Source organism: Mastigoproctus giganteus, chromosome 6 (genome assembly GCF_048544385.1).
Source record: "Mastigoproctus giganteus isolate SK-2022 chromosome 6, ASM4854438v1, whole genome shotgun sequence".
NCBI classification, from domain to species: domain Eukaryota; kingdom Metazoa; phylum Arthropoda; class Arachnida; order Uropygi; family Thelyphonidae; genus Mastigoproctus; species Mastigoproctus giganteus.
The window spans coordinates 211,403,297-211,417,622 of NC_143580.1; the positions used below are offsets into that span (position 1 = coordinate 211,403,297).

At 37.5% G+C, this 14,326-nt stretch overlaps 1 protein-coding gene across 1 annotated transcript in view; it reads right to left on the bottom strand.

The window, feature by feature from the left end:
- Nucleotides 1–4,332: 4,332 nt before the first annotated feature.
- Nucleotides 4,333–14,326, bottom strand: part of LOC150084922 (glutaminyl-peptide cyclotransferase-like) — a 60,767-nt gene continuing 50,773 nt past the window's right edge. Inside the window, exon 7 of the mRNA XM_090375648.1 lies at nt 4,333–4,708. Within this exon, the coding sequence (XP_090231774.1) occupies nt 4,539–4,708 (170 nt within the window). The 3' untranslated portion in view covers nt 4,333–4,538. The remainder of the gene's footprint in view (nt 4,709–14,326) is intronic.

The window sequence follows — 14,326 nt, forward strand, 5'->3', positions numbered from 1 at the left end:
GCACCCACACACTTGTGCTACTATTGCTGGACATTTCATCCTTCCCATAGGCGTCGTATCATGGTTCCCTTCAATCATCCATTTATTCCATTGCTCCCGCATGTTATTCTTGAATGGCTATTGATGCTGATATCTAAATGGCTGTAACTGGGAAGTTAAGCCACTCGGAATTACCACCAATTCTGTATTCATCATTTCAGCCAGCGGTTTGATGTTTTCAGTCCTGTGTGCTCTAAACTGATCCCATACTAATAGAGAATTTTTAAGCAGTAGTCCACCAGGATGCTTGGACCATACTTTTACAAACCAATCCTTGATACATTCTTCATCCAACCATCCCTTTGGTTGTACAAGTATGTGAATTCCATTTGGCAGTTTATCGTTCGGTAAAGTTTTTCTTTTAAAAATTAAATCAACATTGGCGGAAGTTTGGTCCCATCAGCAGAAGTTAAAACTGCGGTGTAGTGTGTCTTTTTATGTCCAGCGGTTTTAATAGTTATAGATTTTTGCCCTCTCATGGTTTTATTGGATGGCACATCAAAACTCAATGGAATTTCGTCCATATTCCCAATTTGGCTAAGTTCGTAGTTGCTTCGTTTTCTAGCATTAAGGACAAATTTATGGAAATCTAATATTTTCTGTTTGTACCAGCAATCATTCTCTGGGCTATTCTGGTTCTTGTGCATAAACTTAACCCAAAGCCATAACACCAAGATTCAGTTCCTTTAAAGTCATGTATCCCAATATCAGCTGCTCATTTCTGTGCTTTTACCATTATCATTTTAGTACTCACTGCAATACCCACGTCTCTAAGTTTCATTATCTAACTACACAAGTTTTCTTCCAAATTTGGCTATTTAGGTGGAATTTTATGAAGGTTGTGCTTTGTTTTATCAGCTTCTTGTAATAAAATTTCGTGCTTCCTCCATTGAAGAATCATCTCAGGCAGTGGTCCGAAATTTCATTCTGCTGCTCTGTTCCCGTGTCCTTTGGCATATTGTACTACTTTTAACTTAAATCCAATAGTATAATTTTGCCTTCTTGATGCTCTGTTCCCGTATCCTTTGGCATATTGTACTACTTTTAACTTAAATCCAATAGTATATTTTGCCTTCTTGATGCACCTGCCATTGATTAGGGATTAAATGTATAACTGGAATTCACTTGTTACTCCAACAACAGCCTGGTAATTACTGAAAAGTGTACTAATGTATAGTACAGTGGTCGGCAACCTTTTTTGATCCAATTGAAAAAAAAAAAAAAAAAAAAAGACAATCTGAAGAGCCGCACCTCAGCTCAAGCTAGTAGGGGGGGAGTCGACTTCCCCCTCCTACTTTTCCTTGATTTATTTTTAATATAGTCTATGTTCAAAAATATTTTCCCGCAGAAATTTGTTGAACCAAACACTGAGATAAGTCCAAAAGCAAATATTTTCAAATTTATATACATGTCTGGTAAGCTACTCCACGCATCGAACACAATTTGGTCTTGCTTTTTCAACTCATCTATCACTGTCCACTTCTGTAGAATTTCAAGGGTAGCTTTTTGCCTCTCCAAATCCTCAATTTCAGTTTTAAGGCATTTTAGTCTTGCACTCCACATGTCCTTAATTTTTAATTCCTCTTTCAAATTGTGCTTCATACAAGCTAAAAGTTAAAGAGCTGCAGTTACATGCTCAAAGAGCCACAAGTTGCAAACCCCTAGTATAGTAGTTAACAATCCATTAACTTTGTTTTGCGTGTGCTGTATTGCTACTTTTGGCTTCTAAGACACAGGGCGATTTTTTAAGGTATTTATAATGAAAAAATTGTCTAATAAACCGACAAATACAGTAATTATCAATTATTCAGTACTCTACTATAATCTGCTATAAAATAATATTATTTATTCTTCCACTTGAGTATGTCCCAAAAGTGGTGCACATACATACAATAATATAATTTTACAATCTTGTGCTTTAGTGCGCTGGTTGCAGTCAACTTGCAACAAAACAGATTGTGGAAATCTGTATTCCATGGTATTCCTATATAGGCAAAAGAACTCAGTTCACCAGGCATATTATGTTTTTATAGCCATATTAGCTTAGTTGGGTGCAGAATATTTGCAACTCATGAACCCAGTGAATGCTCTACTTTAGATACACTGCACTTTGCTGTGCCTTCATATGGATGAGAAATATGATTACAGCAACTTTCTAAATATAGTTAAATTTTAGTTTAAAAAAACCTCAATAACACTTACAAGTAATACAAACTGAGTTTTGATTTTGAATCTTTCTAGTTTAAAATGTGGGGTCAGTATGAGTAATTTACTAGTTACATCATGATGAATATCTACAGGGTTGGAACATAACAGGTGGTCTCAATTAATTAGTTTCTTTTAGCACACAGAGAAGGGTTAATTTCCTGATGAGTCATTAAAACTCATCACATATTAATGTGAAGTGAATCTCTTTGCTATAAAATCTTTTTTCATATCTACTTAGAACTGCACTGGTAAAGAAATAGAACCAAAGTGAGCAAGTAAAAAAGTACAAATTTATTACAATAAAAACAGTAACTATAACAAAAATAAGCAACAGATAATTCTTAACAAACAGCACAGTAAACAGACAATTTCTTTTACTATTGCAGTTAACAAATTTAATGCTATATACATTTTTTGCTTCACGTGAATGTAAAACAGACTTTATCACTGCATTAGAGAGTTCATATAGGATATGCCAAAGGTGACGATGGGATTTTATTTGCACATTTTTCTTAAAGATATTAACATACAAAACTTCCCTTTTTTTTTTTTTCAGAATAAGTCCTTATAAAGTGGGGCACTTTTTGGCAACTTTGCCTCAAAAAAGGATATTATGGAAGTCTAACAAGAATTTTGAATATCAATGCAAGAGTTGTGTTAACTGACAAAACCATGAGGAGATAGCCAGATAAACTGCAGGGAACTAGGCACAGTCATACACTTGCACTGATCGGCAAAACAGAGGTGTAGCAGAACTGCAACAAACACTTTTCTGTGGTGTGACATCTGAATGAATTTCACGTGACTGAAACATCACCAGTAACAAAGCATGTGGCAAAGACCTAAATTGTCATCCCTAAAAAATTCACATCATTTAGAATGTACCATATGCATGCTACCAGATCAAACAGAAATGGAGAAACCTTTACCAAATAACCATGAAGCATAACTCACATTTTCACAAAATTTATTAGAACTCACCGAGAAGACAATCAGTGAATGTCGCATGTGATAAATGATGAAACTCATTTATCAAGTGGGACAAAAATCCTAACGTTATCAATGAACAGCAGTTGCATAACTTTAAACACCTGATCACTAAAATATTAAAACATTTACCACCTTATTAAAAAAAAATAATAAATAAAAAGTCTGACTTACTGTATCACAGTAAATTAGACAAAGAGAAACATGAACTGCATAATTTGCAATCCATTTGGAAAAGAGGTTCCACAGTGTAAAAAACAACAGACCAACCAACATATTTACTGATAGATATGTCCAATATACATATTATCGGAATTTTATTATGTATAAACTACTACGTATGACAATTTTAAGCACAAACAAATTATCAAACCACATTTTTTGTTTATAATGAAAGTTACAAGCACCAAGAACAGTAATATATAATAGGTTATATAAGGTGCAGTCACAGAGAAACTTATACTGCTTCACGTCACCCAAGAGTTCACCAATTTTACTATTAATAAACAACACCGACTGGTATCATTTAAAACTTATTTGTAATGTTTAAAGAAATGTACACCCAGCTTTGCACTTTATCCAGAGAATAACAGGTGCTAATTAAAAAAAAAAAAATTAGCAATTCTGTAATAAACCTAAGTTCATCACTATCATAACTATATAATTATTATATACAAAAACCTGGTCAAAAATTATCTGTACTGCATATAAATTGTAAAAATTCATTATAAAAAAATTACTTTAATAAGTTTTCAAGTCCAAAGCTACTAACTGTGGCTGTCAATCTTAAGCCAAAGATTATAATTCACATCTAAATTTCTTTGGTTTAATCTTTTTTATGGTTACTTTAAATGATTATGGCTAATATCCATTTGCTTTGACCTGTTAAATTATTTAATTAGATGTTTTAGTACCAAATGCTATTTACACCAGATTTTAATTTGTATAAAACCTTGCAACTACTTTTCTTTAAAAATAAAAAGAACATGGATCTTTTGTTTCAAAATCAACTAAAACATTTCTTGTACCACTTTATAACGTTCATAAATTAAATAAATGAAAGCAGATTACTTTTGCAAATTCAATGTATAAAACTTAAAACTCTATGGATGTACAAGTGGGAAACAACATTGTCTTGACCATCTTAAAATCAACTTCATGAAACAACCACTGGAATCACCATATAAAATACCAGTTTTCAACAAAATGCAAACAGTTCTGAAGTTTCTAGGAGATCAAATTCTTATAAATCTTCAGTAGGTAATGGAATGCAGGTAAAATTTCATTTCTTTTAATATATTCAGCTAAGAATTTACTGAATCTGGCATTTGAAGGTGAAGGTATTCTGCCACAAATGTCTGCAAAATCTTGTTCAAATTACAGATGGTAGGATGATGGAGATTCTGCTTATTATCACTCTCTCGGTGCCAAACAGCTGGAAACGGGCTTGGTATTATATGTACAATAGGAACGCCTAAAAATAACAAATACAATTTTGTTAATAATAAGAATAATATACTGTCAATATATCAAAAATTATGCTGAACGTGTTGAATGACCTTTCTTTTGGCCCATATCAATCTTTGTAAATACGATGAGAGAATACACCGATGAGTCAAAACGTTATGACCAGCGAATCATTATCCAAATCGAAGCAACTGCAGGTGAACTACGGTGCAAGTGCGGGTCAGGACCCGGTATAAAAAACACCTGATACTGAGCTCCATTAATCAGTGTTACTCTTGTTCTTTGAATGGGCAAGGCAGCGGACTTAAGCCAGTTTGACAAAAGCCAAATTGTAATGGCCAGACGACTGGGTCAGAGCATATCTGAAACAGTGCGGCTGGTGGGATGCTCACAGTCAGCTGTGGTTAATACATACCGAAAGTGATCAGAGGAGGGAAAACCCACGAACTGCTGGTGAGGTGTTGGACGACCACGGCTCATCAATGCTCGAGGTGAGCGAAGGCTCTCCCGGATGGTACATGGCAACTGTAGTGCAACTAGCCAGTAATTGGAATGCTGTTGACGGGAGTAATGTGTCACAACACACAGTACATTGAACCCTGCTGAAAATGGGACTGTGTAGTCGCAGGCCACTCCGAGTGCCCATGCTAACCACGGTTCATCGGCGACAGCACCTACAATGGGCACACGAGCATCGAAACTGGACCTTGAGTGATTGGAAGAAGGTCATCAGATCTTATGAATCACGTTTCCTGTTGTACCATGTGGACAGCCGAGTACGTGTGTGTCATTTACCTGGGAAAGTGATGGCACCTGGATGCATCGTGGGATGAAAACAAGCTGGTGTCATCCTTTGGGCAATGTTCTGCTGGGATATCCTGGGTCCAGTCATCCATGTGCCAGGCATTCTGACGTCTACCACCTACCTAAACACATTGCTGACCAGATACACCCTTTCATGGCAACGGTCTTCCCCTCTGGTAGTGCCATCTTTCAGCAGGATAATGTGCCATGCCACACTGCCCGGATTGTTCGAGACTGGTTTGCGGAACATAAGGAAGACATCTAGGTATTGCCCTGGTCTCAAAATTCCCCAGACATCAATCCCATCGAGCATCTGTGGTTTGTGTTGGAACAGCAACTCCGATCTGCAGTGCTTCAACCACGGACCTTACAGGAGTTAAAGGATCTGCTGGTTACATGTTTGTACCAGATATCACAAGACCCATTTAGAAATCTTGTAGCATCCATGCCTCACTGGGTACAAGCTGTTTTGGCTGCACGTGGAGGACCAACATCATATTAGGTAGGTGGTCATAATGTTTTGGCTCATCGGTGTATGTACACATACAACATTTCGTAATATATGGACCACACTCTTTTGATCAATTCAAGACCTAAAAAAAATTTTTAAAAATGTCCACATAAACACATATCCAATTCTGAATTATTATGGAGTTTTCAATGGTAAGAAATAATAATAAATAAACAAAAAACAAACATTTACTAGGTACGTCGCTTATCTGCTTACTCTTACTTATTATAATTTATTTAGTTTTTTAAAATTCAAATAGCCGTAAGCTCTATAACCATTCGAAATTAGACATGTGTTTACATAAACTTTTTTTGGTTCTGAATCGATCAGAATGAAAAAAAAAAGTACAGCTCATATGTTACAAACCACAAAGCAATCTCCTATTATTTTATGAACATAAACTTCTTAAAATGCATTTAAGAAGATACTGAGGTCGGATCTCTGGCCTCAGTATGGGCAACTCCCTATCTCCGCCTCCTGGCAGAAATGTTTATAGGACACTTGGAAGAAATTTTTCTAAATCCACAACTCATAAAACCAAAGTTCTGGGCTAGATATGCAGATGACATCCTCCTCATTTGGAATCAAGTTAAAAACCAACTCAACAACTTCCACCAAAACCTCAACAGCTTTCACCACAAAATCAAATTTAAGGTAGAAACAGAAAAAAAATGGACAACTCTCATTGGACATCCTCATCTCAAGAAACTCTGATAACCTACAGATGACAGTATACTGAAAACTAACAGACAAAGAATGCATCCTAAACTACAAGTCCTCAAATCATTTCTACAATAAAACAGCCATCATCAGAACAAACAACAGAGCCCTAAAAGCTTGCAGCCAACCAGAATTACTGGAACAGGAAATCTCAACTATAAAAGCAATAGCTTTAAAGAACCAATATCCTCTGGCATTAACTGACAGCATCAACAAGACTCTAAACAATAGTTTCAGACCTTCACAGAAGAAAGAAGGCAAACCTAAGCTCAAACTCATTATTACATACATCCCAGGAATTAGCAGCATCATAGCAAAAGCAGAAAAACACACATTCTATGCAGGAACCCAATCACTGAAACAAAGACTATCAATGAATCAACCATCTTACCTTAGAGGCCGTGTGTACATATCCAAAACTCATACAACTCAACCTATATTAGATAAACATAAAGAAGACTTGAAAAAAGGATACAAGAACATAAGAAAGACACTCAACACAGCAAAATCAAAAAGTCCAAAACAACTGCACATGCCCTTTCCTGCAGAAGCACGTGGGATTTCTCCTGCATTATAGTTCTGACAACAGATTCATCATACTCCAGAAGAACCTTCAAAGAAGCCTACTTCATAAAACGTTTCAGAAGCTCCACAATCAACAAGAAGCAAGGAATTAACTTCCATGACACTTATTGCAACCTGTCCCATGCAGTTATTCTGAAGAAGTTCTCGGCAAAAAGAAGAACCCAAACTTCTTAATAGGAAAAGGTAACTCCAGGGAGTCTCAGTCAAAATTAAAAAATTTAAAATTAAAAGCTTAAACTTGAATTTAATGAGCAATTAATCAACAAATAATAATAATTATTATTATCATCATTGTAATAATCAACAATTTGGCAATTGTATGTCAATTTTATAGGGATATTTCAATTTAATTTAATTGGGTTTGGCATTACAACACAATTAATTATTAAATACAGGCAGTTCTCGCTTTGGGAGTTTTTGCTTTACAAGTACCCGGGTTTACGAGTTTTTTTTCTTTTCTTTTTTTCTAAAGTATCAAGTATCAACAAAATCGAAAATATGAACATTAACTGCAAAAAATGAATGTTAAACATTCATAAATACCGCATTTCAAACCATGCGCATAGCTATACAATACAGTGTACCCAGCTTTACGATATTAATCAGTTCCAGAGACACCAATGTATAGTGAAAATATCATAATGTGAATCCAATAACACATTGTTTTTTGGTAATTCATTCCACGACCTTGGAAGTTGAAATTTTTGCTATATAACTCTCCAAAAGGTCGTTTTTATAGTGAAAATTGTATTAGTCACCAATTCAAATCACTAAAATGCACTACACTTTCATCATTATCATATGTTCTGTTATAAGAACCAATTTTGAATGGCTTTGTGACATTTTTCTAAAGCACATTTCTGGAGGTCATGACCATAAAACAATAAAAACAATTTGCACTTTCCAGTTTATTGGGCTTTTCTGTTAGGGCAATCAATTATAAATGGGTCGTAAACTCAATGTTATTGCATTTGCGAGAATACCGATAGTTGGAATTGTGTGGTTTTTTGGGTTATTAGGGTGAAATGTGTTTCCCCTTTACTGAAATCTTCAAATTGTATAAAAAACATAAATAAATTTTCAGAATCTTCTCTTCAGTCCTTTTTTTTTAAGCTTTGTAAACTTGTTACTCCACGCAAATTGTGTTAGTTGCAATTTGTGCATTCAGTTAAAAAATGCTTATGCATCTATTGAAATTTATAAAGAAAATAGAAGATTATCTTTTTTTAGCATTAGCATTAGTAGAGGCATTTGATGCAAGAAAGCAAGCTTATGCCGCATCAGCCAAAAAAAAAAAAAAAAATAAAATAAAATAAAATAAACCACTTCCACTTCACCCCTCTGTTCGTTCAAAATACCTGTCCAGCTGAGCCTTAAACTTATTTAGGCTATCAACCTCCACCACAAGGGATGGAAGTCTGTTCCACCAACCAACCACCCGCTGGCTAAAGGCAAATTTCCGCACGTCTATCCTACATCTGTCTTTCCTCAATTTGAATTTATGCCCTCTCAGGTGATTTTTCTGAGCTAGAGGTAGAATCCCATCAGCATTGAGCATGTTCAAACCATTCAAGGCTTTATACACCTCTATCAGATCACCTCGCTGGTGCCTAGTCTCCAGACACTGTAATTTGCAAAACTTAAGCCTTTCTTCGTAAGAGCACCCCTTTGTTCCATTCACTAATCTTGTTGCCCTTCTCTGTACTCGTTCCAGCAGCTCTACATCCTTCTTGAAATGAGGCCTCCAGACCTGTATACAGTACTCTAGGTGTGGCCTGACCATCGCCTTATACAATGGAATAATCACCTCCTTATCCCTGCTGGAAAAATTCCTGTATATCATTGACAATACTCCATTAGCTAATCTTGCACCCGTCTGCACTGCTCAGAGAACTTCATATCTGCCTGCACAACCACCCCCAAGTCCCTTTCATTCTCTACCACTGTCAGTGTTGTATCACAGAGTTGATACGTTGCTCTGGGGTTGCTGTTTCCCATGTGTAGTACTTTACATTTGTCAATGTTAAACTTCATTTGCCACCTCTCAGCCCATCTGCTCAACCTTTCCAGATCCTGTTGCAGCAGCATAGTGTCAGTAGTGTCCTTGACAACCCTGCCAACCTTTGTATCGTCTGCAAACTTGGACATTAAGCCCGATATACCATCATCAATTATAAATACAGAAAACAACAATGGACCCAACACTGAGCCCTGAGGGACTCCACTAATAACATCAGTCCACGATGAGCAGTGTCCATTGATTACCACTCTCTGTCTTCTCCCCCTCAACCACCCGTTTATCCATAGCAGCAATTTGCCTCCAATGTCACACTGCTCCAATTTGTGTAGCAGTCTTCCATGTGCAACAGTATCAAAAGCCTTTCTAAGATCCAAGTATATAATATCAAAGTTATTCCCTGCATCCAGTTCTTTTGTGACTGCATCATAGTATCCAATCAAATTGGTCAGGCAAGACTTCCCCTTAACAAAACCATGCTGTGTCTGAGCTATAACTGAAGTCTTGTCTAAATGATCCTGCAGTGCTTCTTTAACCAGTGCCTCCATTAATTTTCCTGGAACAGAAGTTAAGCTCACAGGTCTATAATTACTTGTGTCAGCCTTTGATCCTCCTTTGTGAATTGGGGTCACATTTGCACATTTCCAGTCTATGGGTACCTCCCCTGAGTCCAAGGAAGCTCTCATAATTATGGCTAAGGGTTTGCTTACTTCCTTTGCTGCCTCCTTTAGTATAACTGGATAGATCCCATCCACCCCGGGTGCCTTTCTTGTGTTTATCTTCAACAGTTTCTCCTTCACTTTACTCCCAGTTATTTCAAGATTCTGTAGCTTACTGCTAGAGTTGAATACACCTCTGGCATTCCCCTCGCTGAATAACTCCTCATGTGTGAATGTCGATGCAAAATATTCATTTAGTTTGTTAGCTACCTGAGCAGGATCATCAACACTTGACCCATCAATATCAAGTGGACCAATCTGATTCATCCCCTTCCTTCTAGAGTTTACATAAGTAAAGAACTCTTTGCTGTTTTTCTTCGCATCCCTTGCCAAGGATTTCTCGTAATCTGCCTTCGCCTGCCTAACCTCCTTTGTAACTTGGTTGCATATCAACTTGTACCTATCATAGGCTTCTGTGTCATGTGTTAATTTGTATGTATCCCATGCATTTTTCTTCTCTGCCATATGCCTCATTAGTTCACCTGACATCCATTTTGGCCTAAACCTTGAACAATATTTCTTAGTTGGTATGTAAAGCCTAGCAGCTTCCAAGATAAGTTCTTTGAATGCTTCCCATTTTGAATTTGCTGTTGGTAACATCATCAGTTGGTCCCACTGTATAGAATTTAAATACTGTCTCAGTCCATCGTAGTCGCCTTTACGAAAGCAATAACCCTTCCCTTTACCCCTAATGGTAGTTACCTCTTTGAGTAAATCCCACTTCAGCACACTGTGATCACTGCCACCTAGTGGTTCATTTATCTGCAGATTCTTAATGCATGAAGAATCACTGCTGATAATCAAATCAAGAGTATTACTCCCTCTAGTTGCCTCCCGAACATGCTGATGTAGAAAACAATCATCCAATAAATCCACAAAAGCCCTGCTAGTGTGTGAGCCCCCAAAATCCAGTCAATATCTGGGAAATTAAAATCTCCCATTATAAGACACTCTGATTTACTGGCCCACTCTATTTCCCTGTACAGTTCCTTATTATACTCATCAGAGTCATTAGGCCTATAGCACACTCCTACTCTCAATTTTGATCTCCCAATGTTTATGTCACACCAAACTGACTCCACACTGCACTGTCCAGCGATGTCGACTGGCTTCACTTCCTTGGTTTTTATGTGTTTCTTAACTAATAGCATAACACCTCCTCCCTTCCTATCCTGTCTGTCCTTTCTGTAGACGTTGTACTCCCCAAATTTCAGTTCCGCATCCCTTATATCTGTGTGACACCACGTCTCTGATATCCCAACAATATCTGCCTTCGATGTTTTGAGCAATACCTCAAATTCATCAAATTTATTTACTAAACTCCTAGCATTGGTGTACACGCAAGTATACCTGCACCTGTTTCTATTCTTAGCTACTCTAACACAACCCATGTGTTTACTTGTACCGCAATGGCTCCCAGCAGTCTCTGAAATACCATGCATCTTGTTTTTCAGGCTTCTGCTCATTCTAATAGAAGTAGTGCAAGAATCTCTTTCACCTCTGCCAATGGCTACTGTCAATCTATTGGTCTTTGTCTCCCCCCCAAGCTAGCAGTTTTCCGACCCACCTAACACTGCCTCGATAGCATCAGCAAATATTCTTGCACCCTTTCTATTTAAGTGTATCCCATCCCTGTAGAAGCAATCTCTCCTGTTAACAAGTACAGTCCAGGCTGAAAAAAATTCTACCCCTTGAGCCTTGCACAATCTTTCCATGGCCGAATTGATCGACAAGGCTCTCATCATATACTCCCTCCTATCGTGTCTGGGCAGAATTGCAGACACTTTCAAATTCAACCCTAATTCTCGGCTTTTGTTCAACAGTGACCTGTACTTGTTAAGTAATTCTGCCGGTCTCCTACTCTTAATATTATTTGTGCCAACGTGTACAACTATATCACCTTTTGTGCCCTTAAAAGATCATATTCGCTCTACAACGTCATCAACCTTTGCCCCTGGCAGACATACCCTGGTCCTGTTCCACCTATCTTTTTTACAAAGCATGTTCCCCGTTTCCCTGACAATAGAGTCACCAACAACTACTAGTTCCTTCGGGACCAGCGCATTCTGCCTTGGGGGTTGTCTCTGTGTCACGCGATGCCCAAGTGCAAGCTCTGGCGTTGATGTGGGCAGCTGAGAGCTTGATGGGCCTCTCAATTTAGTTTCTTCGAGGGCATCCACCCTGTCCTTCAAGCTCTCATATAGGCCCATAAGAACGCCGAGTTGTTGCCTGATATCGATACACTCCTTGCATTGCGCGCACACAAAGACATCCCCCTTGGCAGTATCATGTCCCGTACCCGATTGCTCTGCAAACATCAAGCAAACAGTGCATTTTATAAGGCTGTGAGTCAGAGGACAACTGCCCCCCCTCAGTTCTGCTCTGAGCCACAGCACTTCCATTAGCGTGAGCCTTTTGCTTTGCTGCTCTGGTCTGAGTCATGATTCTATTAATTTATTATGTTATTAATTATATTACGTTTGTAATCTAAGTCGTTATATGTATTTATTTAAACGTACAATTTAACTGCTAACTAAGTTCAACTAACGCTATCTAGTACGGTATATAACCTACGGTATATCTAGTACGGTATCACAATGGCGGGAAAGTTGGTAGCGGTAGTTACAAACACGTGGAAACCCTTACCGATACTTTTACAAGGCCGAGTAAAGAATAAATACACCAAATTAATCAAAAAATCACAAAATAATGTTATACTACTAAATTTAAATCAAAAGTTTTAGAAAAACAATAATTTCAAATCAATAAATAAGAAAAATCCACTTAGAAAAATCCATCTTGGAAACAAACGCCTCTTGAAGCATTTCTGAAGACGACTCCTTGTGCAACAAACCAACAAGTGCTGAGCCAGTAATAAGTGATCAACGAGCGTGCATTTAGTCGATAATGAAGAATAAACATTCTTCAAAATTTGTAAGTCAAAAATAATTTCTTTATTATTATAATTTGCTTGATTTTACAGGCTACATTTTAATTTCTTTGGATAAATCAATCATTGTTTAAGCATAAACTAATTATGCTAACTAATTTCCTTGTTGAGAACGTAACCCCTATTTTTAACATTATGTCTATGGGATTTAATTCCCGCTTTACGAGTGCGCGCTAGGAATGAATTAACTTGTAAAGTCGAGAACTACCTGTAGTTTATATGTTGATCTATCAGATCACGTTTAATAATCCATAACAGATTAAAAAGTATAGAATGATTCATAGATATACTCTCAAGCCCATTCTTCCCAACCTTAACCTAATCTTCCCTCCACAATATATCCCTGTACCCAAAAATCCACAAGGTTAACCATGCAACAACATCCCATTGGCTACTCTAAGTCCAACTCCAAACCTATATAAATACTCAATTCACCCCTTCCTCCCCAGTCTTCCAACCAGACCAAGAGATTCCACTCCAGTATCACGATAACAGGTAAGCCCTTTCAACTAACTCTAGGGATTTTTCATAGACTATATTTATTAATTAGTGAATTAATTAAATTATAAGAAAAAGTGTAATAATTGTATGGCAATTGTCTACTCAAAGGATTATATTATAATTCTTCAAGCAATGTTCTAACCCTCAAAGGCCTGAAGATGGTAAATAGTGAGTTCCTGAAACATAACTATAAAAACTGTTTAAAGTGTTTGGCATCAAGGTGGTTCAATTCCTTTAAATTGTATCATTTCAATAATAATCTACCAAATGATATAATAATGTAGGGTCACAACCACAACTCCTTATCTGCAAATATATTCATACTCTTTTAATTTGTCAGTGGATCCTTGAGGTTGTCACAGACATTCTCTCAGATATGCCAGACAAACTGTACTTGCTACCTGGGAGTCTAAAATGCTGATGGAACTGATATTCGGGTGACACTCAAGTCAAGTGGACCCAATTTCAGCGAAGTCCAGACTGTCTGTAACAGCCAAATCCTCTGCTTGCACCTTCACGATGGTGGAACTGTTAGTAATCCTGGGTATAACCCCCAAGCACAAGCACACTATGGGTGATCACTCAGGCGTGAACCATCGCAAGCAGGGGATGAGGTGTGGCACCCACACCACATGGAGGAATGCCACCCCTCTTTGTTACCAGGCAATACTAGGTGGTAGATGACTCTCATCAACTGGTGCAATGCCACCACTTTGCTTATTGGAGGCTTGAAATGGTGGAACCCATGTTTAGTCTCCAGAGCTAAGTTCTGGTCAACCCTTCCCCATCTCTTCCATCATGCAGTATGACTGGTGACT